Genomic DNA, 27,421 nt, shown 5'->3' on the forward strand with positions numbered 1-27,421 from the left:
AAGTGAATGACACCAGCTTACATGATTGCCTTGATTGGCATGGACTAGTTAGTCAGAAGGACCCGTTTCACGTTGAATGAGTCGATGACCTGGACTCAGAGGGAAGGGCTAAAACAAAATATAAATCTAAAAGCAACTTGTATTTTTTCTTGTGTCTTACCCTGGTAAATGCAATAATATCAACCACAGTAATATGAAACTATGATCATCTCCAGTCCTTATTGTTCCCTTCTTTATTTCTCTGCTTTTCCAAAATTTCAATCCTCAAAATTCCCAATTTCTTCAGGCCTAGCTTAATTCAATGGATTTTTTTTTTTGCTCACAGACTTTGATTTCGTGACGGATTAGAAAAATTGAACTTGAATTTTCACTTTGAAGATTTTCCTTTACTGGTCTGATCCTTTATACTTCTCTCTGTAAAAATAGTCATTTATAACATTGCAGTCTAGAAATTCATATAAATCTTGGCTTTAGAAATTCCTACTTTTTTGCTTTCAAGGTTTTGCAAAGCGCCACCTTTCTCCACCACAGTGATCTCCTTCAACCCTACAACTCTGCAGTATATTGGCGCTCCTCCAATTCTGAACTCGTAATTATTTTTTCACTTTTGAATGCCGTGCTTTCAGCTGCAAAGTCCTAACTTCCAGGGTCACGGGAGAGGCAAGTGCTGGAACCTAGAGCAAAAATTAAACTGCTGGAGGGGTTCAGGGGGTCAAGCAGCATCTGTGGAGGCAGAGGGAAAAAGTTTAAAGTTCAAAGTCAATTTATTATTGAAGTATATGTATGTCACCAGATACAACCCAGAGATTCATTTTTGCAGGCGTTCACAGTAGAACAAAGAAATACAATATAATTTATATAATCAAAGACTGATCAACACCAATATGCAAAAGAAGACCCACTGTGCAAATACAAGTCCACAATTTGAGCAGAGTCATTACTCAAATCGTCAGCTACCTGCTTCCCCCCCACCCCCCCACAGATATTGCTCAACCTATTGAACTCCTGCAGCAGTTTGCATTTTGCTCCTTGTTTCTGGAATTCAACCTCACTTGCCTATTTATTTAGTTGTAAGACCTTCTCATTACAACTTTGGCCACCATCGTCGTGTAGTGGTTAGAGTGACGCTACTACAGCCCGGGTCGTTCGGATTCCGGAGCTCTGTTCCGGTGCTGTCGGGAATGAGTTTGTACGTTCTCCCCATGACCGTGTGGCTTCTGCCAGGTATTTCGGTTTCCTGCTGCAGTCTAAAGATGAACTGGGTTGGTAGGTTAATTGGTCATTGTAAATAGTCCTGTGATTAGGCTAGTGTTAAATAGGTGGGTTTGCTGAGTGACATGCTCACTGGGCTGGAAAGGCCTATTCTCTAAATAATAAATAAATTACTTTAAATTAAACTATAGTAATTTTTAAAATGTATTGCTCTGTAAGGCTGCTGCAAAACAATAAAGTTCACAGTAATCACACTTGATTCTGATCTCCAACTCTTTTTACCTCTTTTGCCTTTTAAGAATCTTGTTCTTTGACCAAACTTTGGATTATTTGTTAAGAGATGTGGACTCCAGGTGTCACTGATTATGTATATTGTGGTTGTGATCTCTGGAATTTAGGAGAATGAATCTTGAGAAAGGAAATTTGCAGTACTGTGCAGAAGTCTAAGGCACATATATGTTGCTAGTGTGCCTAAGACCCTTGCACAGTTCCGCATTTGTCAACGCAGAGCGGAGAGCGAAGTCAGAAATCCAGCAGTAGAAAGGGACTTTGGGAATGGTGAGGCAGGCTGTGAGCTGATGTTTGACTCCATTTCACCGAGCGAAAAGGGAAGTTGAAACGCCGAGGTGAATGTGGAAGTTTGGAGTTCGTTTCGGTGCTTCGGTGCTCTGCAGTCTCCAAGAGGATTCTGGGAAACAGAGGCAGCCTATGCAAATTCCATGGCAAAAAGTCTGCGGGATGGGGCATGAGCTATTGTTCAACTCCATTCTGCCAATTAGAGCTTCCACAGTTCACCAATTAAAGCAATGAGGGAGGTTGAAACGTTGAGGCAAATGTGGAAGGTGAGCACGGGTTGCCTGCCTTTTAATAGCTGGAGGTCACTCTGTGACCTGAGAGAGGAGAACCTGTTGCTGTGCCCAGAGAATATTACCCAGGATTTCTGCATTTTGGATGTGGCCTTGGACTATAGACTTCCCCCCATCTTATAGTTTTTTTAATATTCTGTGTTTTATGCTTGATCTTTCTCGTTTTCTCGTGTGTGTGGGTAAGGGATTTGGGGGCCGATGTGCCTGTTCCATTTTTGTTTGTTCTTTTGCGTGGGGAGGGAGGATTTGGGGGCTGGTGATCCTTTTCTTTCCTGGTTTTGTGTCTATCTGGGGAAGAAGAATTTCAGAGTTGTACACTTTGATAATAACTGAACCTTTGAATCTTTGGAATGCCTCGGGTGGCAGAGATGTAGGCTGTGGGCTTCCACAGCACATCCTTGGACTATGTTGGTCATTGAACACAGATGATGCATTTCACCGTATGTTTCCAGTTTCAATGTACGTGAGTTATATAAAGCTAATCTTTCAAAATCTTTCTATGATATGAAAGAGGCTATTGTTACTCCTCAATCCATTTTGCTACATGAAGGATTATTCTTACTCTACTCATCACTTCTTTCAATCTTTTTATCTGATACTTTTAAGTATTTATCCTATCAAATTGTTAATGTATTGGCTCACTGAATTACGTTCTGATACTATTAGTTGAAAGCAATAATTTTAACCTCTCCACTGACTCTTTAAGGGTCAATTTCAAAAATATTGTTCTTGAGTGTCCAGTCTATAGAAATAATCTCCAATCTTCTCAAATTTTAAAAAGTTTCTTTAACCTTCTATTCAGACCTCTCTATATATAAACACAGAAGTTTTCAAACTAGTTAGCATATCAAAAATTCTCTTTTTAATAATTCATGACTCCTGCTTTTCTAGGTTGACAATTACTTGTCAACCTTGTCAATTAATTGGATGACAATTACTGGTTACAATTCCACCTAATCAATGGCTTGCCTGAATTCAGTATTTTGTCCAAGCTTTAATTATCAACGTCCAAGTGTCTGGATTTTAAAGTCTGACTTGCAAATCTCATCATGATATTATCTCTCTCTATCTATCTGTAATCTCCCACATTTTTCCAACCATCAAAATGTCTGCACTCTCTCAGTTCTGTCATCTCCATAGCGGGAAATTAAATCAATCTACTTCTGAACCATCATATCTTTCATACCTCTTCCCGATTGTTCTTCCCTGAGGCACATCGGACAGTGGCTTGCCATTCCTTAAACATTTTTTTGGTCTTATTTTTCTGGGGCCAAGTTGCTAGCTCAGTGTACGACCCAGCACGGATGGAAAGCATGCAAGGGGCTGCCTGGATTCGAAACCTGGACTACTTGCCTCAAAGTCCGGTGCAGATTACCGGCCAGCTGCCTCTTCCCGGTGATATGGCCAAATTCTTGAACTCTTTATTTTATCTCTTCCATTATTTCCACTTTAACTTTTTTTTACAACGAGAAGTTGGGGAAGTACAACGAGATCTAGGTGTTCTTGTACATCAGTCAATGAAAGCAAGCATGCAGGTACAGCAGGCAGTGAAGAAAGCTAATGGCATGCTGGCTTTTATAACAAGAGAAATTGAGCATAGGAGTAAAGAGGTCCTTCTGCAGCTGTACAGGGCCCTGGTGAGACCCCACCTGGAGGATTGTGTGCAGTTTTGGTCTCCAAATTTGAGGAAGGACATTCTTGCTATTGATGGAGTGTAGCGTAGGTTCACAAGGTTAATTCCCGGAATGGCGGGACTATCATATGTTGAAAGATTGGAGCGACTGGGCTTGTATACACTGGAATTTAGAAGGATGAGAGGGGATCTGATTGAAACATATAAGATTATTAAGGGATTGGACACACTGGAGGTAGGAAGCATGTTCCCGCTGATGGGTGAGTCCAGAACTAGAGGCCACAGTTTAAGAATAAGGGGTAGGCCATTTAGAACAGAGATGCAGAAAAACTTTTTCACCCAGAGAGTGGTGGATATGTGGAATGCTTTGCCCCAGAAGGCAGTGGAGGCCAAGTCTCTGGATGCATTCAAGAGAGAGTTAGATAGAGCCCTTATAGATAGCAGGGTCAAGGGATATGGGGAGAGGGCAGGAACAGGGTACTGATTGTATATGATCAGCCATGATCACAGTGAATGGTGGTGCTGGCTAGAAGGGCCGAATGGCCTACTCCTGCACCTACTGTCTATTACACTATCTTAGTTTTCACTTTGCATCATTCTACTGTTTTACACTTTGTCATTATATTTACTAATGCCAAGTACACTGTTCCCTATGTGAGCTTTATGTAAGCAAGGGATTTAATTGATCCCTAGAGGGCAATAAACAGTCAATGGTTCTGACCAAGACTGGAAGGGAAAGAGGAAGAAACCAGGCTGGGAGGACAGGAAGGAGTACAAGATGGAGGACGATAGGTGAGACCAGGTGAATGAGAAGGTGGGTGGGTGGTTGAAGGGCATAAAGTGAGAAGTTGGGAGGGGCTAAGTGGAAGAGGTAAAGAGCTGAAGATGAATGAATCTGATAGCAGAGAAGAGTGGACCATGGAGAAAAGGGAAGGAGAAGGGAATCAGAGGGAGGTGATAGGCAGGTAAGGAAAAGAGAAGTAGTAAGAGGGGAGCCAGAAATGGGAAATCTGCTCCTGAAACTAACCTGCTTCTCTCCTTGACAAGGGATGCTGGACATCTTCAGTAGCATGCACAGAATACTGGTGGAACTTAGCAAGGCAAGCAGTCCATGGGGGCGGGGGGAAGGGGGAGGATGTTTTGATATACATGTGACAAACAAAGCTAATCTTCACGGCAAATTAGGTGATTATATGAAGCTGGGGTAGGTGTGATTGATGGGAATGTGGGGAATACAGGTTACAAGGAAAATTATTGGGGACAAGAGATTACTTTGTGATATGATGGATTGGAAGGAAATATAGAAGAATAGGGAATGGCAGAACAGACACAAACAACCAATTGGCCTATTTTTGCTCCTGTTTTCTACATTTGTTTGATAGCTGGACCACATGGAGGTGGGTAACGTTATAATAAACCCAAGAGATTCTGCAGATGCTGGGAATCCAGAGCAATACACACAAAATGTTGGAGGAACTCAGTCGGTCAAGCAACACCTGTGAGGGGAATAAACCGTTGATGCTTTAGAGAAGACCCTTCATCAAGACTGGAATGGAGAGGCCTTCAAGAGGACAACAGCGTTGCTGTGGTTTGGAGGCTTGCGTGCCTCAGTGACCCAGAGGGCTATGTTGGCTGGAGTCAGAGCTTTATGCTTTGGATCTGGGTAGGGTCACCCATGCCAAACAGGTCAAAGGGTAAAGGCCAGATTAAGTGTGGTCTACCGGGTCCTCCTGGTTTGGGGGTTCAGCTTAGGGCCAACAGTCCTGACTGGTCAAACACAACTGTTACAGCAACGAAGAATCCTTCTACATCTGAGTGCGACGGTATTCCTGAGTCTTCACCCAGGACTTGCATGACTGACAGTAGTGAAAACCACGAGGAAGGTACTAACATGATGAAGGAAGCCCTAAATATCACCAGAGATAGAGGACCTTCCTTTCTGCCCCAAACACCAAATATGTAATGGGCATTCAGTAAGTCAGAATGGGAGAGGGAAGAAGCCAGAATCACAATGTTAATTTACAACTTCAGCCCACCTGCGGCTCTCCATATCTGAACATGTTATACTAGCTATCGCAGTACACTTCATTAGCACCTTTTATTCAGATTACTTAAATAAATTGAAGGTAAAGTGGTGCCAGTACAAATTCTCGACAAAGAACAAATCTTTCCATGGCTTAGCAAATTTTATAAAACAACTTACCTCTATCCTCTCCTTTCATACTTCAGTTCATGAGACTAAATTGATTTTAATTTTCAACCTTTTTAAGTGAAGTCTCCTATGTGTCATTCCATTTTAATTAGTGAATCCATTTTCTCAAAACCTATTTCTAATGCCTTGCACATCTGCATACACGTCTCTGCAGAACTGACATAGTCACCTTTTCAGTGTCATTCTTCTTATTGCTGCTTTCTCTAATCCTCCCTTTTTACATAAATTACAACTCTCCTCGATCTGCTGTGCAAACTAGTCCCAGTGGTCCTTGCCACTCTAAATACCTCACTCTCAGGACTCCTGTCAGGTATATCCTTTGGGAAGTGTGCAATAACACTGCACAAGCACAAAATAATCTGCAGGTGCTGAAAATCTAGAGCAACCACTGTCCCCTCTAAGCCGCGTGGCAGCGCGGTGACTGAAATGCGCCCGCACACATAGCCTTTGTCGCCATGCAGCTGGAATTCTGTTTGATATATCAGTCAGTGTAATGAAAGCAACACGGACAAAATGCTGGAGGAATTCAGCAGGACGGGTAGCATCAATGAAGGGGATAAGCTGAGCTGAGACCATTCATCGGGACTGGAAAGGAAGGGGGAAGAAGTCAGATTAAGAAGGTGCGGGGGAAGGAGGGAGTACAGACTGGCAGGTGAAGTGGGGGGGGGAAGGATGAAGTAAGAAGCTGGAAGTTGATAGGTGGGAAAAGTAAGAAGCTGAAGAAGCCTACAAAACCTGCTAGAATACTGCACAGCCTTTACCGATAACTTATGATAAACAGGACTTGTGCCTATTATAATTCACTATTTATTTTGCTGATTAAATAAGTGTTTTGGCTGCTCCATTCTATTGAAAGTGCACCTCAGGCATAATTAATGGAAAACTCAAATGAATTAGCTGTCTGCACTGGAGTCACTGCATTCTACCTCACGTAGGGCCACAAGTGGATAATCTAAAACTGAGCTGCAAATGAAGTGCAAGAAATAGAATACAAAACACAAAAAAGTACTCCCCTGCCACAGCCATGAACAACGAGAACCATTATGTTGATAGTGGCCTGCCTTTATTTATGGAATGTACAGGAATAAATTTAATCTCAAGAGACAACAAAGATTTTTAAACCAAACCCTTTGACTGCCTTATTCGGTATTGTTGGAGGAAAAGATATTATCTTGGAGACACCTGATTTGCACATTCTGTCTTTTATTTCTCTTATAGCTCGGAGCGCATTGTTGCTTAGGTGGAAGGGTGTTGCTCCTCCTACTCATGAACAATGACTGAGCGATGTTATGTCACGCTTAAATTTAGAGAAGATTCGTTGCTCAATTTCTGAATCGAGACAAGACTTTCTAACATTGTGGGGACCTTTTCTGAATTACTTTCAAAATCTTTGATTTCTTATCAAGTACAGATGTTGGCTAATAATATGTTTTACTATATAATAAGGATTTTTTTTCCTTTTTCTTTCTTTACCAAACAGCTTTTCTCTGTAGTGGGTTTAGATTTTTTTTTGTATAATAATAAAATTATTACTTTTCAATATTACAATTCAATTTAATTTACATGAATATGGGGTAATGAAACTCTAAGTGTGATTCACATACACTGTAATTGACATATGATACACATCCTCCTGTACTCTGTATTCTTTTTTGTAAGTAATCAATAATAATATTGAAAAAGAAAGAGACGACAAAGGAAATGACCAAAAGGTATAGAAAGAAAACTGAACATGGGGAGCTCCATACTGAGCAGATACTGTGTGGAATGAGCTTCCTGTAGAAGTAGTAGAGGCCAGTTCAGTTGTGGCACTTAAGGTAAAATTGGATAGGTATATGGACAGGAAAGGAGTGGAGGGTTATGGGCTGAGTGTGGGTAGGTGGGACTAGGTGAGATTAAGAGTTCGGCACGGACTAGGAGGGCCGAGATGGCCTGTTTCCGAGCTGTGATTGTTATAGGGTTATATATCCCCTGGCTTCTCTCCATTATTTAAATCATACTGTTTTCTCACCTTCATAGTTCTGATGAAGGATCATTAATCTGAAATATTTACCCCGTTTCCCTTTCCACAGATGCTATTATATTTTATTATATTTCCTTTCGAATCTCCAGCATCTGAAGTTTGCTGCTTTACGCTGTATATACATTCTCGACAGGGAAAGACCTTCAAAATATCTGGGGATATCCGGGTCCACGGACACCTTGGCTGATGGTAGGGGTCTTTCCATGGCATAAAAAAGCTGGGGAACCCCTGATTTTTGGGCAGTGGGCAGAACAAAGGAGTTGAGAGCAAGGGTTGTATCAATATTGATTGACTTGATGAGAAGTATGGCCTATGCTGCTTCCATTGCTTATATTTTGTAGTAGAGGTGAGGACATTGGAAAGTAACGATAATGTCCTTTCCGGGTTGCAAACACCTGATTTTGTGACCTGTGCATATGAATGAATACTTAGCTGACTGGCAGGATGGATGGGAACGGACTGGCCAGCTGCAGATACCTTCTCAGTGGTGGGAACGGGACACTTCTGGAGATTTCCCTTTCCCGGCTCCAGATCCCTGCCCTCAAATGCACGAGTCTGCGTCAAGCTGAGTGGACCCGAGGTGCAGACAAGACTCACTCACTGCGTTAGGGTTGCTGGCTGTTGGCCGCCCTTGAAGTCCTGTGCGCTCTCCCATCACTGCTGCTCCTGTAACCCTACCCCCACCCTCCATACACACTTAATGTTCATTTCAAACTTGAATGACATGACAGACACAAAAGTCCCGATGAAGGATCTCAGCTTGAAACATCGTCTGTTTAAGTCCTGTTGACTGTTTACTCTTTTCCATAGATGCTGCCTCCCCTGCTGAATTCCTCCAGCATTTTGTGTGTGTTGCTTAAAATGAGGTTTGTTTGGATCACAAACAGGTCTCAGGAATGTAACCTTGTCATAACCTGGGGACTGCTTCTATAATAGCGCAGAAGGAGACCATTCGACCCATCGGATCTATGCCCTCCCAGGGAATAATTCTAACAGTCCCATTTCCCCTGTGCTACCTGTTCTCTCTCTCACATGATGGTCACCTTCCCTTTCGATTCTTGGCTGTTACTGACCTACACAAAAGAGTCATTTATAGTGGGTCATCTAACTTATCCATCCATGACTTTGAAACTGGAGTGGCCGAGGGAACCGCACGTGACAGAACTACAGAGTTACAGTCCCTTGGATGGGTAGGCACCACCAGCCACCCATTTGAACCCTTGAATTAGTGTTGTGAGGTCTGGGATGAGGAACAGGCTACTGGGGGAGCCCAGTGGGTCAGGCTGCGTCTGTGGAGGGGAAGGGACAGTTGTCGTTTTGAGTCAGGACCGAAAGAGTCGAGGGAAGGGTTGAGACAAGACAACGTAGAACTTAGAACAGTGTGGCGCAGGAACAGGCCCACTGGCCCATGATGGCAATGCCAGACTAGAACGAATCCCTTCTGCTTGTACATGATCCCCCCCGCCCCCCCCCCCCCCCATTCCCTGCTTAAGGAAAGCTGACAGGCAAGGAGGAGAGGAGAGGTGATTGGCAGATGGAGTCAGCTGGGGGGGGGGGGGAGAAGGGCAGAGACAGCAACAGTGCAAATATCTCCCTCTACTCTTTCAATGCAGATGAAGAGCCTTGACCCTAATCATCACCTGTCCCCTTTCCTCCACACTCCTCCGCTGCCTGACCCTCTGAGTTCCTCCAGTAGCCCAGCCTGTGCTCCGTATTCCAGCAACTGCGGCTGTTAGTCCCTTCAGAACCAGGAAAGCTTGGAAAAATCACCTGTCGCAGGAGGCAGCTACTTACCGTATCCTTGCTGTTAGCGTGGCATTAAGTTTCCAGTCGGGTACTTCAGGGTGACTTGCTCGTGGTCCCATGATCTCCTTATTCCCAGCCTTCTGCTGGGGCGTGTGGGATGAAACATCTGTGATCACATCCCCCCTATGGAATCAAAATGATGAATATTAGTGCTGCCCGTTGCAACGGAACCTTTATCATCATGGTAAAATCTAATATTACACTATAAAACTATTAAGATGTTTTTAAAGACACATTAATTTAGGATTAACCCAACCTGCAGGATGTAAAATAAACACTTCAATGGTTACAACACACACAAAATGCCGGTGGAACACAGCAGGCCAGGCAGCATCTCTAGGGAGAAGCGCTGTCGATGTTTCGGGCCAAGACCCTTCGTCAGTGCTTCTCCCTATAGATGCTACCTGGCCTGCTGCGTTCCACCAGCATTTTGTGTGTGTTGCTTCAATTTCCAGCATCTGCACATTTCCTCGTGTTTGCACTTCAATGGTTAAATTTTCCATTGAATATCAGAGAATGTATTGACTGTACAACCTGAAATCCTTACTCTTCACAGACATCCATAAAACAGGAGAAAAACCCCAAAGAATGAATGACAGAAAAATGTGGAACCCCAAAGCCCCCTACTCATCCTCCCATGACCAAAAAGCAGTGAATCATTACCACTCTCCCACTTATTCCAGCAGAAAGTGTCAGCTCTCCCCACCCACCAATCCCCAAACACACCATGATCTAGAGTCCATCCAAAACCAGCCCTCTCTCTCTCCCTCTAAATGAGGGAGCGAGGGGCGTCACTTCTGCCACAGCGAAAGGGGAGGTCAGCGGCTCGCTGTTTCAATGCTCCAGTCTGCAGCATCTCTTTAGAGCTCCCCCTACTCGAGAATCAGCAGCAAACTCTCCCTCACCATTGAAGGAGCTCGAGTGCAGAGGCCACGGACAGCCGCACCCAGACGCTCCATTTGGTGACACCGGCGAGGAAATGGGTCATCTGCAGAGCCAGAGAGCCACCCCTGAAGGTGCACTTCACTCCATCTTGAAAATTTTCTCCCCAATCAGTTAATCTGATCAACTGTTCTAGTTAGCCCCTCCCCACCCCATCTACAAACTCAGTCACTGCATTGCACTGTAAACACTTTAAGCCATCTTTTAAAATTGTATATGGTATTTATGTATTTATTCCATATTTTCACTTTTAACTTTGCCTTTATGTAATTCTCCATTCTGTATAATAGTTTGCTGCATGTCACGCCAACACACCACAGCAAATTCCTAAAACATGTCAATGTATATGGTGAATAAAGTTGATGCTTGACCTTTGATAGAACATAGAGAAGTACAACATAGTTCTTCAGCTCACGATGTTGTGCCGACCTTTTAACCTACTCCAAACAGAATCTAATCCTCCTCTCCAACATACCCTTCCATTTTTCTTTCATTCATGTTCCTATTTAAGAGTTTCCTACATGTCCCTAATCTATATACATCTGCTACCAACCCCTGGAAGGAATTTCCATGAACCTGTCCACCCTCTGTGAAAAACCCTAGCTCTATCTCTCCCTATACTTTCCTCCAATCATCTTAAAATTATGCCCTCTTGTATTAGCCATTTCCTCCCTGGGAGAAAAGATGTGTCCAATCCATCAGTGTCGCTTATCTTACAAACGTCAGCTCTTATCCTCCTTCGCTTCAAAGATAAAAACCCTAGCTCATAGTGATTGTATTTTATACAAACCTTCAGGACTTGCCAGCAAATAAGAGATACTAAAGACAGATTAAACAGTCATTATAGTTGTTTCTGGGAGTTCACTACACAGAAACTGCCCCCTTGCACGTTGCATATTCAAAGTTGAAAGTCCATTTATTACCCAGGCATGTATTACAATCGTGGATACACCAGAATTTAGGGCATATGTACAAAATTAAGGGAAGGAAGTTTAAGGGAGACATTAGGAGTAAGTTTTTTACACAGAGGGTTGTGAGTGCCTGGAATGACTTGCCAGGGATGGTGGTAGAGGCTAAAGCATTAGGGGTATTTAAGAGCCTCTTGGACAGGCACATGGATAAAAGAAAAATAGAGGGTTCTGGGATAGTGTGGGTTTAGTACTTTTTTTCAAGGATTATATGGGTCGGCACAACATGGAGGGCTGAAGGGCCTTACTGTGCTGTAGTGTTCTATGATTCTATGGTTAATTGTTGCTTATACAGAGGAACATAAGTTATAAATTTAAAGTGCGGATAGTGGAAGCAAGAATTGCTCCATCCTTCAATGAGACCATTGATGCGATTCTGCACACTTCCTCAATGATCTTTCATTCTCTAGCAAAGCTTCAAATTGCTGGAGGGACTTAGAGGTTCTGGCAGCATTGTGGAGACCGAGAGACGGTTGACATTTTGGGTCGAGGTGCATCTCAGCCTGTGATGTAAGGATGTGGGGGAGGCAACCTCTGCTGGTGTCAGAAAGCAACAGATCAACAGCCCTCTCTGATATCTTCTCCCCACGTCAGATCTAAGTATGTGAGTGACTAGAAGTGCAACGATTTTCTCCAGAAATCAGATCACGGATCGTCGTGACTTCTTCCAGCTGTTTATTTTTCCCTGGAGTAGATCCAGCCGTGTGTAGATTGCAATGCTCCAATTGAGAAACTTACACGGAACACAAGAAAAGAGAAGCTGAATCTCCTTGTTTATGACAGTAAACCACAAGAAAACAGCATCCACCATCAAGGACCATCCAGGCCATGCTCTCTTCTCAATGCTGCCATCGGGATGGAATTATGGGAGCCTGAGGTCCCACACCACCAGGTTCAGGATCAGTTTTTACCCTCCAATCATTAGGTTCCAGTGTGGATAACTTCACTCACCTCAACACTGAACAGATTCTACAAACTACGGACTCTCTTTTGAGGACTTGACAACTCATGTTCTCACTATTATTTATTGATTTCTCTATCCATCTACCTCTTTATTTATTCATTTATTTTTGTGCTTGTCTTCTTTTGCACATTAATTGTCAGTCTTTGTTTGTTTGTAGTTTTGATTCTATTGTATTTCTTTGTATTTACTCTGAATGCCTGCAAGAAATTGAATCTCAGGGTAGCATGTGAAAATGGGTTGAGTGGACTCGCCCTTTTCTCCTTGGAGCGACGGAGGATGAGAGATGACCTGATAGAGGTGTATAAGATGATGAGAGGCATTGATCGTGTGGATAGTCAGCGGCTTTTTCCCAGGGCTGAAATGGTTGCAACAAGAGGACACAGGTTTAAGATGCTGGGGAGTAGGTACAGAGGAGATGTCAGGGGTAAATTTTTTACTCAGAGAGTGGTGAGTGTGTGGAATGGACTGCTGGCGATGGTGGTGGAGGTGGATACGATAGGGTCTTTTAAGAGACTTTTGAATAGGTACATGGAGCTTAGAAAAATAGAGGGCTATGGGTAAGCTAGTAATTTCTAAGCTAGGGACATGTTCAGCACAACTTTGTGGGCTGAAGGGCCTGTATTGCGCTGTTGGTTTTCTATGTTTCTATGTTCTATATATGAACTTTGATAATCTACTTTGAAACAGCTGTTGGCAACACACTGTTGTATCATTCTAGCATGCACTGTTGTGTGCATTACTGCTTTCGGTTTATTATTGTCACATCTATCGAGATACAGTAACAATAATACATTGACCTTTTATGTTTTGTGTGAAATTCACACAGATTATTCATTCACTGTTTTATTTATTGAGATACAGCTTGGAATAGGCCCTTCTAGTCCGTCAAGCCATGCCACTCAGCAACCCCCAGTTTAATCCTAGCCTAGTCCTGGGACAATTTACAATGACCAATTAAGCTACCAAATGGTATGCCTTTGAACTGTGGGAGGTCACGAGGAGAACCTACAACCCCCTTACAGGCAGCAGTGGGAATTGAACCCAGGTCACTGGTTCTGTCGAGCATTCTGCTAACCACTGCGTTACCGAGCCACTTGAATTATTCTATAAATAGTTACGTTGAAAAAGAAAACAGAAAGCAGAATTAGTGTTGTACTGACAAAGAAAGTGAGGAGCAGGCAGACAAATAAGGAGCAGGGGCCACAACGGGGTCAATTGAGAGATCACAGGAGGTCATCCTCGTAACTGGGCATCAACTTTGTTTGTCACATAGACATAGAAACAGTGAAATGCGTTGTTTGCATCAATGACCAACACAGTCCGAGGATGTGCTGGGGGCAGACCCCAAGTGCAGCCAAGGTAACGTGCCGACAGCTTCCTAACCCTAACCTATATGTTGTTGGAATGTGGGAGGGAAACAGAGAGCCTGATGGAAATGTACGAACTCCTTATTGATAGGCATGGCGTTTGGACCCTGATCACTGGTGCTGAAAGCGCTATGCTATCCGCTACCTTATGCTACGGTGCAGCCCTTGTGCTACCATGCCAACCTTGCACTGGTGACCAAGGGAACTGTAGACTGAAGAGGCCCCAGCTCAGCACAACATTGTGGGCTGAAGGGCCTGTACTGTACTTTAATGGAGTGGCATGGTAGTATAGTGGCTAGCACAATGCTTTACAGCACAGGTGACTCAGGTTCAATTCCCGCTGCTGCTGATTAGGAGTCTCTATGATGTCCCCATGGCTCCAGTTTCCTCCCACAGTTCAAAGACAGTAGGTTAATTGGTCATTGTAAATTGTCCTGTGATTAAGCTAGGATAGGGGGATTGCTGGGCAGTGTGACTTGAGGGGCCAGTAGGGCCTCTTCTGCACTGTGTTTCATTAAAACAAAATACATTCTATGTTCACTATCCCTGCCCTTAGAATTAAAACGAAAATAAATTACAATTTTTCAATCATACTCAGGATCGTTAGTGATTCTCAAACAGCTGGAATAGAGGAGTTACACATTCAGCAAATGCAAATAACGCTTTACAAACCGTTGATCTGTGAATATTCCATTGGGAGCCAGACTGATTGATGGGTGCAAATGGTCTAATTTGTGGATGAGAGATCAGTGTCAATCCGCGCTCCTTGCAGTTTGCCAGTGAGCTGCTGGTGTGTTTGATGTTGGTTAACATTCTGTGCAGACCCGTCAGCAGGGCTGTGTGCTTGCGATACCCGATGCTTGTCAGGGTGCCCTGCTGCCAGCAGTGATTACATATTCATTGAGAAGCCTGAAGCTGCTCAAGCTTCCCGAGTCAGATTGGTTCCCTGCCAATAGCGCAATGAGTAGGAACCTCTGATTTGGAAAGGAAACGCAATGCATTTCTCTTTAAAAGAAAGATTCGCTTTATTTGTCTCATCTATATCAAAACATTCAGTGAAGTGCATCATTTGTGTCAAATCAAATCAGCGAGGGTTGTGTTGGAGGCAGTCTGTAAGTGTTGCTATACTCCTGGTTCCAAGCTAGCTCGCCCACAACTTACTCACCTGAATGTCTTTGCAATGTGGGAGGGAACCAGGGCACCTGGAGGAAATCCACACGGTCACGGGGCAGCACGCTGGCATAATGCATTACAGTGCCACGCGAGCACGATTTCAATGTTTAAGAGAAGTTTGGATGGAGGGCTATGGTCCTGGTGCAGGTCGGTGGGAGTTAAATGGTTTTGGCACAGGCTAGATGGGCCAAAGGGCCTCTTTCTGTGCTGTACTGCTCTATGACTCTTATGACCCAAGTTTGATTCCTGCCATTATCTGTGACTGTGACAGCATGGGTTTCTTCTGGGGGCTCTGATTTCTTCCTATATAATTGGTCACTTGGGTGCATTTGGGCAGCACAAGCTTTTTGGGCCACAATGGCCTGTTACAATGCTGTATATTATATCTAAATAAAAAAACTAAAAAAAAATACAAGCTCCTTAGAGACAACAGTGGGAATTGGACCCTGCCAGTGACTGCTTTAAAGCAATGCGCTTACTACTGCGCTACCATGCCACTGGCCAAAACATTCAGTCATGTTGTGAGTGATTTTACTATTAACGTGATTGGAGAGTAACTTTGCCACCCAAACTGGATGGAGCTCCCAAGCCCATACTGTCCTTATGGCAACTTCAAATGAAGTTGTTCTGTACCTGTGACGAATTTGTGCGTAGAGGCTGTGGAGCTCACAGCAGTGACATCAGTTGTTGAGCCACGCATGTTTGACGTTGCTGCTATGACACCATGTAAGGAATAGGAGAAAATTAGGCTATTTGGGCCATTGAGTATCTCTGCTATTCAGTCATGGGTGATTTATTTTCTCTCTCAAACCCCCGCTCTCCTGCCTTCTCCCCATAACCTTTGACGCTCTATCAATCTCCTCTATAAATATATCCAGTGATTTGACTACAGCCGTCTGTGGCAGTGAATCCCACATATGTACCATCCTCTGGCAAAAGAAATTCTTCCTCTTCTCTGTACTAAAGGGACATCCTATTGTTCCGAGGCTGTGCCTTCTGCTCCTAGTGTCTCTCACTATAGGAAACATTCTCTCTATGTTTACTCTGTCTGGGCCTTTCAATATTCAGTAGGTTACAATCAGATCCCCCTCACCCTTCTAAATTCCAGCAGGTATAGTCCCAAAGCCATTAAACAATCCTCATATGTTAACTCTTTCATTTTTAGAATATTATCACCTCTTATCGCGTTTTGAGATACCTTCTGTTGTTTTTAAAAGTGTTCTAACCCTCCAGCTTCCCACTAGTTTTTGCAACATTGTATGCCCTCTTTTCTTTGCTTTTATGCTGTCTTTTACTTTTCTTGTCAGTCATGGTTGCTCATCTTCCCTTTCGAATACTCCTTCTTTGGGACAAACCGATCCTGTGTCCTCCGAATTATTCGCAGACACTCCAATCAGTGTTGCTCTGCCATCATCCTTGCTAGTGTTCCCTTCAAAACAATGTTGGCCAGCTCCTACTTAATGCCTCTAAGGTTGCCTCCTAACTGTGCTTGTTTGGCTCTCCTATAAACTGTAGCATGGGCTTTGGAAATCTGCAGCAAACAGAACATTCCTGGACTTGTTTAGTGCATCTTTCCAAGCACCAAAGAACATGGAAGTTGTAGAATTCACCTTGGGGATTGGGAGTGTCACTCATCCTTTCTGCCTCCTACATGCACATTGAGCCAAAGAGTCTGATTCCAGGTCACTCAGCATATCCCTTGGACTGACCCTACTCCTCAACTCCTGGAATCTGCGATCAGATCTTATGTGTCAAGAAATGTAGAGGAGGCTTAGTCCAAATGCAGAGCAGCTGAGACGATTTAGCAGTGAGCTATCATTTTAATAACAAACTGCAAAATTACAAGCCACGGGGGCGATACAACAAGGACAATACAACAGGACAATACAACAAGGAAACTGAAGGCTAGGAGCAAATGATTGGTTGAGGCTGGCTGGTTTGAATGAGTGAACAAGGACAAGGGTTTAAATAGGCTGCAGGTGACGAGTTGGGAACAAATGGTAGGGACTCCAGTTAACCAGGTGGAAAATGGGTGGTGCCTGCCTGTGCAGACCTGAAACTGTAGTTAACTCCCCTGCTTTGATGAGCTGTGGTTCAAAGAATATTTGTGCCGACTTTCAGCAACACCTGTCATAGGCTGAGAAATTACAGGGACCATGAGCCGGAGCAGATTTTCAAGGCATTGCAGCTGGTAATCAATAGACTCACTGCAGGAATGTCAAACCAAGTGAGAGGGGAACAATTGCTGTGGCCTCTGCTCGAAGAGGAGAGGCCAGAAATAGACTGCTACTTAAAACAAGCTCGAGGCTGGTTGTGTGCACTCCGCACCACCAAGTGAATTGACTTCGCAGCTGGTGATAATTCCTGCTGTCGAAACTTGTCCTTTCTCAGAGCAACATTCAAACTGACACCTCAGTCAGGCCGGCTGCTGGTGACAATTCATGCCGGTAATTCTTTTTCTTTCTAAATAAACAGTACAGTACAGTGCAGGCCCTTGAGCCCATGTTGGTGTGCTGACCTTTTAACCTGCTCCAACATCTAACTAACCCTTCCCTCCTCCATTTTTCTTTCAAGCTCGTGCCTATCTAACAGTCTCTTAAATGTCTCTAATGTTTCTGCCTATGCCACAATCCCTTTAAGTGCATTCCACACACCCACCACTCTCTCTGTGAAAAACTGCTTCTGACCCCCCCCCACCCCACTCCACCCAGACTTTCCTCCGATCTCTTTAGAATTACGGCCTCTGCTCTGGGAAGACGGAGCTGGCTCTATCAAGTCACCTCCCATCCTCCTTCACTCAGTCCTAGCTCATTCAGCTTCTTCTCATAAGACACTCTTTACTGGAAACCAAACTTTTGAGAAGATGAATAACACATTTGGTATCCCTCTCCCATTTAAAATTAAGAAGGTTGCAAATTTTGATCGTAGCCTTTGTTTCGAGGGGGCAGAGGAGAAACAGTATACAGGCATTAGAATGAGAAAGCTCCTCCTCATGTACCCCTTAATTATTTCACCTTTCTCCTTCAACCCATGACCTCTAGTTCAGTCTCACCCAACCTCAGTGGAAAAAGCCTGCTTGCATTTGCCCTATCTATACCCTCATAGCTTTGTACACTTCTATCAAATCTCCCTCACTCTCCTACGTTTCAGGGAATAAAGTCCTATCAAACCTTTTCCGATAACTCAGATCCTCAAGTCCCAGTAAATCCTTGTGCATGTTTTCTGCACTCCTTCAATCTTATTGATAGATCTCCTGTAGACAGGTGACCCCTGCACACAATGCTCCAAATGAGTCCTCACCAACATCTTATACAACTTCAACATAACATACAAACTCCTGTACTCACTGCCATGATATATGAAGGCCAGTGCCGCAGAAGCTCTGTTTACCCCTCTGATTACCTGTGACACCACTTTCATTCTGTATTCCCAGATCCCTGTGCTCTACCACACTCCTCTGTGCCCTGCCATTCACTGCGTAAGACCTATCCTGGTTAGACCTACCGAAGTGCAACTCCTCACGTTCCCAGAACCGTCCGTTCTACTGTAATCCTCAGTGACCTTCCAATCTCCGGGTAAGCACTCAGCCGCACATCAAAGTTCTGGAGTTCAAAGTACATTTATTATAAAAGTATGTGTGCATGATACGACATTGAGATTCATCTCCTCACAGGCAGCCACAAAACAAAAAAACCCAAAAGAACCTATTAAAAGAAAAATCCAACGAGCACCCAATGTGTAGAGAGACAGAGAAATCTCCATCTGCCCAGTGTCTCACCATGATCCTCCCCCATCTCTCTACATTTATTGGCCACGAGTGCACTCACACTAAACTCTTCAGTTTCCTTCACTTATAGCTAGGTTAACAACCCTGTTGTAAAAGTTCACTCGAAGTTTCTTTTAACTCCTTATTCCTCACTGGTATCTGAAGAATTAAACCCAATACCAGTGTTTGATAAGTGTAAGCAGCTCAACAGATGGAAAGTTTTAAAGTCAACTGGGTAGATAGATCCGAGTGGGTTACCAGGATCAGAATCAGCTGTATTTTCATTGACTTTTATGTCCTAAATTTTTTTATGCTGTGATAGCAGCAGAGGGCAAAGACATAGAAAATATATAAATTACAGATAAATAGTGTGAAAGAAAAGGATTAATAAAGTAGCATTCATGGATTCATGGACTATTCAGAAATCTGATGGCATGGGGGTGGAAGTTGTTTTGGAAACATAAGCCTCAAATTCCACACCACCGAGGTTTAGTGGCAGTTGTTACCAGACAGCCACCAGGCTCCTGAACCAGCATGAATAACTTCATTCACCACAACTCTAAACTGATGCCATAACTTACAGACTCACTTTCAAGGACTCTACAATTCATATTCTCAGTATTATTTTGTTTTATTTGTGTAATTTGTCTTCTTTTGCACATCGGTTGTTTGTCAGTCTTTGTTTATGCATAGTTTTTCATAAATTCTATTGTATTTCTTTATTTTCCTGCAACAAAATGAATCTCAAAGTAGTACATGGAGACATATATTGTATGTAGTTTGATAATAAAACTGTCATTGACTTTGGCATGTACTGTATACTCAGTGGCCACTTTACTTCATACTTTCTAAACAAATAAAGCCACCACTGAGTGTATCTTTTTGTTTTTCTACTGCTGTAGCCCGTCCACTTCGAGGTTTATCATGTTGTGCATTCAGAGATGCTTTTCTGCACACCACTGTTGTAACACATCATTATTTAAGTTATTGTTGCTTTCCTGTCAGCTTGAACCTGCTTGGCCATTCTCCTCTATCCTTTCTCGTGAACAAGGTGTCTTCTCCCACAGAACTGCCGCTCACTGGATGTTTTTTGTTTATCACACCATTCTCTGTAAACTCTAGAGTCTTTACAACCCATCTAGCTTCACCTAATCCTTCTAGCTCGCCTCCTTCCCTTCCCCCTCTGCCTTTTTATTCTGGCATTCTCCCCCTTCCTTTTCAGTCCTGAAGAAGGGTCTCAGCCTGACTGTTTACTTCCATAGATGCTGCCTGACCTGCTGAGTTCCTCCAACATTTGGTGTGTGTAACTCTAGGGACTGTTTTGGGTGAAAATTCTAGGAGATTAGCGGTTTCTGAGATACTCAAACCACCCTGTTTGGCAGCAACTATCAAGGACACTTTTCCTTCCCCATTTTGATCTTTTATTCTGAACAACAACTAAACCACTTGATCATGATTGCATGCTTTCTTGCATTGAGTCGCTGGCACATGATTAGATATTTGTATTAATGAGCAGGTGCACAGAATCTAATAAAGTGACCACCAAATGTGAGTTATGTATAATTTACGTTAAGTTTATGTTATCTTATTATCCTCATAATGATATCAGTGCTGGACTCCGGAACGGAGCTTCCCAGGTTCGAATGCAGTCGGGCCGTTCCTGAGTACACTTTCCATCCGCAACTCGACCTCGCAAAATAAAGAAAAATATTGCGAAATGTCTGCGTGAGGAGTGGCGTGCCACACAGTCTTTCGTTCCGCGCTTTGTAAGGAATGAAAATGCCCAACGCTGGCCTCTCAGGCCTGAGTCAACGTCATCATCATCATTATTATCCTCCCCTTGTAATGAACAAAATTCAAGACAGCAGCCTCCTATGATGACCATATAGACATTGAGGAGTATGTGGAGGCAGTAATCAGCTACATAGCCAAATGCACGGAGGATGTCACTGTGACGGAAACCTTCACCGCACGTGGTTATAAAAATGACAACAGAGGTGCGTTCACTACTGAAGGCCCGTGACACAGCCTACAGATCGGGGGACAGGAATACACTTCGCTCAGCCAGGTCTGCGCTTTCACTAGGAATCAGGAAAGCAAAAAGAGCCTATGCGGGCAAAATACATGGACATTTCTGTGACACAGGTGACACCAAACGGATGTGGCAGGGAATTAAAGCTCTGACGGACTACAAGATCAGGCAGAAAACTGATGACAGCGATGCCTCTCTTCCTAACAGGCTTAACAAATTCTTTGCACGCTTCGAAGCATCAAACACTGTAGCAAGGGGGAGAGCCAGACCCTTCTTACCATCTGACCAGCCGGCTCCAATCATTGATTCAGAGCAAACACGGGGGGATGTCACATGATGACGTAGGATTGAGATGTGGAAATCCAGCTCTCCCGCAAAAAACAGTAAAATAATGTTTAAGTGAAGAAAAGTTAGTAAATACTTTTAAAAAATTACTTATAAACTACTCAGGATTGTCTTAAGATATGTCTCCTAAACAGAAGCAGAAGAAAACTACTACTTTGAAGACAATACAAGTTGGAAAAGAATCAAGGCTGGCAGCCATGAAAGAGCCTCGGGCTCAAGTGCATTTTACCTCTGGCGATACAGAACAGGAAACTGCGGCAACATCAACCGTTTCCAAAAAAAAAAGAGCAACAGGAATTGCGCATGCGTGAAGGAAGGGGCATGCGCAAACACGAGCAACCCAAACTACAAATCCCAGCTATGATCAGAACTGAAAGTGAAAGGGAATATGAGGTGGAATCAGATTCTCTGGATAAATCAGACGAAGATACAGAGAAACAAAAAAGAGCAACAGGAGATGATATTGGAGACATAAAAGAATCTTTGGTGCAAATAATGCATGAATTAAAAGCATTATAAGTAATAAAAAGATATTAAAATATGAAGATTATGTTTGATAAAATGATGAAAAGACAGGACAAAATGGACAAGAAAATTAAAAATTTGGAAGAAACAACGGGAGACACCATTGGTAGGCTGAATAAAATGGAAGATAATATTTCTGCCTGGACATCAGAAAGAAAATGGTTGTTGGGAAAAGTGGATGTACTTGAAAATTTTAGCAGACAAAATAATATTAAGGTTGTTGGACTTAAAAGAAGGTATAGAGGGAGAGGATCCAATAATTTTTTTTCAAAAATGGATTCCGGAAATTTTGGAAATGAAAGAAGGAACTCAGTTAATTGAAATTGAAAGGGCTCACAGAGCCTTAAGATCAAGACCTTAAGTTGATCAAAACCCACAATCAATCTTGATAAAATGCTTAAGATATCAAGATAAAGAAAAGATCCTGAAGGCGGCTGCCCAACGTGCCAGAAAGAGAAACAGGCCATTGATGATAGAAGGGAAAACAGTTCTTTTCTATCCTATTATAAGTTATGACCTTTTGAAGAGAAAGAAGGAATTTAACCGAGTGAAAAAAGTTTTATGGGAAAAGAGTTATAAATTTATATTACGCCACCCGGCAACCCTGATAATTTTTTTGGATGACGGAAAAAGAAGATCTTTTACTGACTATCAGGAAGCGGAAGAATTAGCACAGGAACTCCCAAATATTCGTTAACCACAGCCAAAGATTTAAAAGTGAAACGGATTAAAGATGAAGACAGGGACAGTGAATGGAGTTGATGGATGTTTAAGGACAGAAGAATATTTAAATATATTCTTAATTATTTGATACAGGGGGAGAAAGGTAAAAATATGAGAAATATTAATCGAGAGTAGTGATATTATTTTTTCTTCTCTTATATATATTGTTTTATGTCATGGGGAGCTGGGGGAACTTTGGATCGATTGCTACGGGATTCACGTGTGTAATCATGGCGATTGCCATGACCCGTACAATGGAGGGGGGTAATGTTGTGTTTTTTAAAAAATTCACAACATTAGTAGGGGGGTATTTTGTTATTTTTTTCTTTATAATCTATTTTTCTTTGATCTTTCTTTCTTTGCCTGGACAATCGGGGGGGGGGGGGGGGGGAGACACATAGCAACACGGAGAATTTTAAAAAGATTCCCCAAGGTACTACGAAAGTTGAAAAGTTAGGTATTACTATAGACTTGAGTAACCCTGTTAAAAATAATGACTAATTTACTGAATTTTTAAAGTTTTAATGTTAATGGGCTTAACCGGTGAAAAGAAAAAAGAATTTTAACATACATTAAGAAAATGAAAATAGATACAGCTTTTAGCTGCATTCCATTTGAAAAAATTACTTATAATTTAAGAGATAAATATGAAATATTTCTGAAAATTTGGCACCCTTATTTACAAAAGATAGGATTAAATATATAGGAGCTCTGAAGATAAAATTATTGGTTATTTGGGGAAATAAATAAATATATATACTAAAGCTATTATGAACTCCATGGAGCATGTGGGGATCTTCCGATATCCAGGCATTCTTTCTTTCTTTCTTTTTTTTCTCCTTTTTTTCTCTCTTTCTACAGGGATATGTTGGGGGGGAGGGGTTAAGGGGAGGGGGGAAGGGTTGATTTTGTTTTTCTTTCTGTAACCATTTGAAAATTCAATAAAAAATTTTTTTAAAAAGAGCAAACACGGTGGACCCTTGCCAGGGCTAACCCACGAAAAGCGGGAGGTCCCAACAACATCCCTGAACATGTGCTCAAGGAATGTGCTGGTTTATTAGCAGATGTCCTGACAGACATTTGCAACATCTCCCTTAGTCAAGCCATTGTCCCCAGATGCTTCCAAACCTCCACAATCATCCCTGTAGCAAAGAAATCAGTTGCAGCCTGTCTGAATGATTACCGTCCCGTTGCCCTGACCCCCATAGTGATGAAATGTTTTGAACGGCTTGTCAAGCCTCATATCACAGCCAGCCTCCCCTCATCGTTGGATCCTCTACAATTTGCTTATCATCCAAATCACTCTACGGAGGACGCAATATCCACCACACTACACACAGTTCTCTCTCACTTGGACAACAAAGACACTTATGCCAGAATCCTGTACATTGATTTCAGTTCAGCGTTCAATACCATCATCCCGCAGAGACTAGTGGAGAAACTGTCGCTGCTTGGCCTTAACACTGCCATGTGTCGCTGGATTCTGGATTTCTTGACAGAGAGACCACAGTCAGTCCGTGTTGGCAGGAACATCTTTGACTCCATCACACTGAGCTCTGGATCCCCACAAGGCTGTGTGCTTAGCCCATTGCTGTTTACACTGCTAACACATGACTGTGCAGCCAGATTCAAGGAGAACCTGATCATTAAATTTGCTGATGATACCACAGTGGTGGGGCTCATCAGCAAAAATGATGAAACAATGTACAGGGAGGAGATCAACCACCTAGAGAGCTGGTGCAGTGACAACTTGATGCTTAACGTCGATTTCAGACGGTCTCAACCTGAGCACACACCCCTCAGCGTCAGCGGCTCCACAGTGGAGAGAGTGGAAAACATCAAGTTCCTTGGGGTGCAGATCTCAGACAATCTCACCTGGTCCAGGAACACCACTGGGATTGTGAAATGAGCCCAGCAGAGATTGCACTTTCTGAGAAAGCTTAAACAAGCATCACTCCCCACTAACATCTTAACTACATTCTACAGAGGCGTGGTTGAGAGTGTGCTGACCTTTTGCATCACAACCTGGTACTCCAGCTGCAGTGCTGACAACAAAAAAGCCTTGCAGAGGGTGGTTAGAGGAGCAGAGAAGGTTATTGGGGTCTCCCTACCTTCTGTCCAAGACCTCTTTCAGAGTCGATGCCTCCAGAAGACATGGTACATCATTAAAGACCCCTCACACCCTCTCCATGAACTGTTTGTTCTTCTGCCATCAGTTAAACATTACAGGAACATCAAAACTAAAACCAAAGGCTACTAAACAGCTTCCTCCCACAGGCAGTCAGACTGCTAAATAGCTGCTCTACCTGACTCTGCTTTGGACACTTTTAACTTGCAATGGACACTTAAAACTTGTTTTTAACTGACATGTGGCTGTTGTGTTTTACTATTTATTGTTATGTTTATTATTTAGTGTTGCGTTTGTTATGTTATGATTGCACTGCTCCTGAGAAACGCTGTCTCATTCTGCCCTGCAGAGCTGATGTACGGTTAGAATGACAATAAAGTTTACGAATCTTGAATCTTGAAAACTGTGCTGCTGCAGAAAGATGTTTTTCATGGCATTTATACCATTCATTTTGATGCCTATGACAACAATGTACATGAATCTGAACCACAAAGTACTTCGGCATGATATCTAAAACTTTGGCAAACTTCTATAGATATGTAGTGGAGAGTATATTGTCTGGCTGTGTCACTACCTAGTATGGAAACACCAATGCCCTTGAATGGAAAATCTTACAAAAAGTAGTGGATATGGCCATCATGGATAAAGCCCTCCCCACCATTGAACACCTCTACATGAAAACAGCACCCACCATCAGGGAACCCCAGCACCCAGGACATGCTCTCTTCTCACTGCTTACCTCAGGATGGTGGGCTCACATTCAAGGACTCTTCATTTCATGTTCTCGATATCTTTGCTTATTTATTTATTAATTATTCTTTTTGTATTTGCACAGTTTGTTGTCTTCCTCAGACTGGTTGAACCCCCAAGTTGATGTGGTCTTTCATTGATTATGTTATTCCAGATTAATTGAGTAAGCCCAGAAGAAAATGAATCTCGGGGTTATACATGATGATATATATGTACTTTGATAATAAATTGTACTTTGAACTTTGAATTTTTGTAGCCAATGAAATTCAGTGGTGTAAAATAGGAAACAGAGCAACCAGATCATGCACAGTGATCAACCACAGCAGCAGATGAAGCTTTATCTTTCTATCCAATTCAGAGAGAAGGTGCCACCTTAACTTGACACATCTGGCGAAAGACAGAGCTCCTGACCATGCAGCAATCCCCTCATTACTGTAATGTCCCTCAGCCAATCCCTGAGGTGGCTCATTGCTCTTGTCTCTGAAATGGGAGAAGTTTTTAATCCAATTGCAGCCTCTTTCTGGCCCCCCACCCCCACCCCCAGAAAACGACCCTTAAATAGGGTTGCCAAATCATTTGCTCTTGAGTTTCAGGATATTGGCTAAGTTGTTATTTTCTGTTATTAGAGACCGAGTGAGATACAAAGTTTTCACTTTGGTTCACTGAGTCCACACCAGCCATTGAAAGGCCTGGTGAATACAGTGGATGCTGAGAGGATGTTTTCTATAGTAGGGGAGACTGCGGCCAGAGGGCACAAAATCAAAATAGAAGGACGTCCCTTTAGAACAGAGATGAGGACAAATTTCCTTAGCCAGAGGCGGTGAATCGATGACTGCGGAGGCTAGGCCATTATATGTATTTATGGTGGTAAGTAGATAGGTTCTTGATTAGTCATTAGTGAAAGGTTACGGTGAAAATAAAAGAGAACTGGTTGAGAGGGAATGGATCAGCCATGATAAAATGGACGGTCAGACTCAATGGGCTGAATGGCATAATTCTGCTTCCATGTCTTATGGTCTTATGGTTACCAGGTTGTAAGGTGGTTCATTTAAAACTGAGGTACTTAAGAATTTCACATCACTGGTATTCTTAAAGTGGATGTTGATAGGTTCTTGATTGGTGTCAGAGGTTACAGGGAGAAGGCAGGAATGGGGTTGAGATGGAGAATAAGCCACCCATGATTGAATGATCAAATGGTAGAGCAGACTTGTTAGGACAAATGGCCTAATTCTCCTCTTATTTCTTATGGTCTTAGTAGCCTATTTTGATATTAGTTCTATCCTGACCCATTTTAAACTTCCCACATTCACATAAACTCTCTGCTCCCATTTTCCACCCCTCACCTACATGGCAAATCACAGTGGCCAGTTAGCCTACCAACCTACATACACAAAGTATTTCTGCTTGGAATGATGCAGGAAACAGAAGCATTTGGGAAGAAACCCTCATAGTCTTACAGAGAAGGTCCAAACTTCATAAAGACAATACCAGACATCAAGATTGAACCCATCTGCTGGAGATACAAACTAGTGGCTCTCCTAGCCTCGCCACTGCACTTTCTTCGTTCTTTCTCTCTCCTCCCTTTCCGATAACAAAGTGGCAGGGGAATTCCTTTCAGACTCCATTAAAATCTGAATTGGTCCTCTTGGGAATGCATATCTCACACATACCCACATGATTCCAGAACACATCCTCTATAGTCAACAAAGCTCACCTACACCTCTACTTTCTGAGGAGATTAAAGGGAGCTGGTCTATGCACAGCAATACTCATGACTTCCTACAGATGCAGAGTGGGGAGCATCCTAACACGCTGCATCACTGTGTGGTAAAGAAACTGCACTGCACTGGATAGCAGCCCTCTATGACTAGTAGTTAAAACTGTCCGGTTGATCATTGGCACCAGGCTACCTGGTTCCACTCCTATCAGGGAAGAGGCTATGCAGCATCCATGTCAGGATGACTGGACTCAAAAACAGTTACTTCC

At 42.9% G+C, this 27,421-nt stretch overlaps 1 protein-coding gene across 2 annotated transcripts in view; it reads right to left on the reverse strand.

Moving 5' to 3' along the window:
* Window positions 1-27,421, reverse strand: part of st8sia2 (ST8 alpha-N-acetyl-neuraminide alpha-2,8-sialyltransferase 2) — a 68,268-nt gene that overhangs the window by 29,297 nt on the left and 11,550 nt on the right. The window contains exons 1-2 of one of the 2 annotated variants that reach the window (XM_059952929.1): window positions 18,671-18,742; window positions 9,741-9,875 (exon numbers count right to left, since the gene is read on the reverse strand). In XM_059952929.1, the coding sequence (XP_059808912.1) occupies window positions 9,741-9,811 (71 nt within the window). In that variant the 5' untranslated portion in view covers window positions 9,812-9,875; window positions 18,671-18,742. Of the gene's footprint in view, window positions 1-9,740; window positions 9,876-18,670; window positions 18,743-27,421 lie in introns of those variants that run through there. The other variant, XM_059952928.1, reaches the window with a different exon arrangement.

The sequence above is a fragment of the Hypanus sabinus genome, chromosome 28 (assembly GCF_030144855.1).
Source record: "Hypanus sabinus isolate sHypSab1 chromosome 28, sHypSab1.hap1, whole genome shotgun sequence".
Classification (NCBI taxonomy): Eukaryota; Metazoa; Chordata; class Chondrichthyes; order Myliobatiformes; family Dasyatidae; genus Hypanus; species Hypanus sabinus.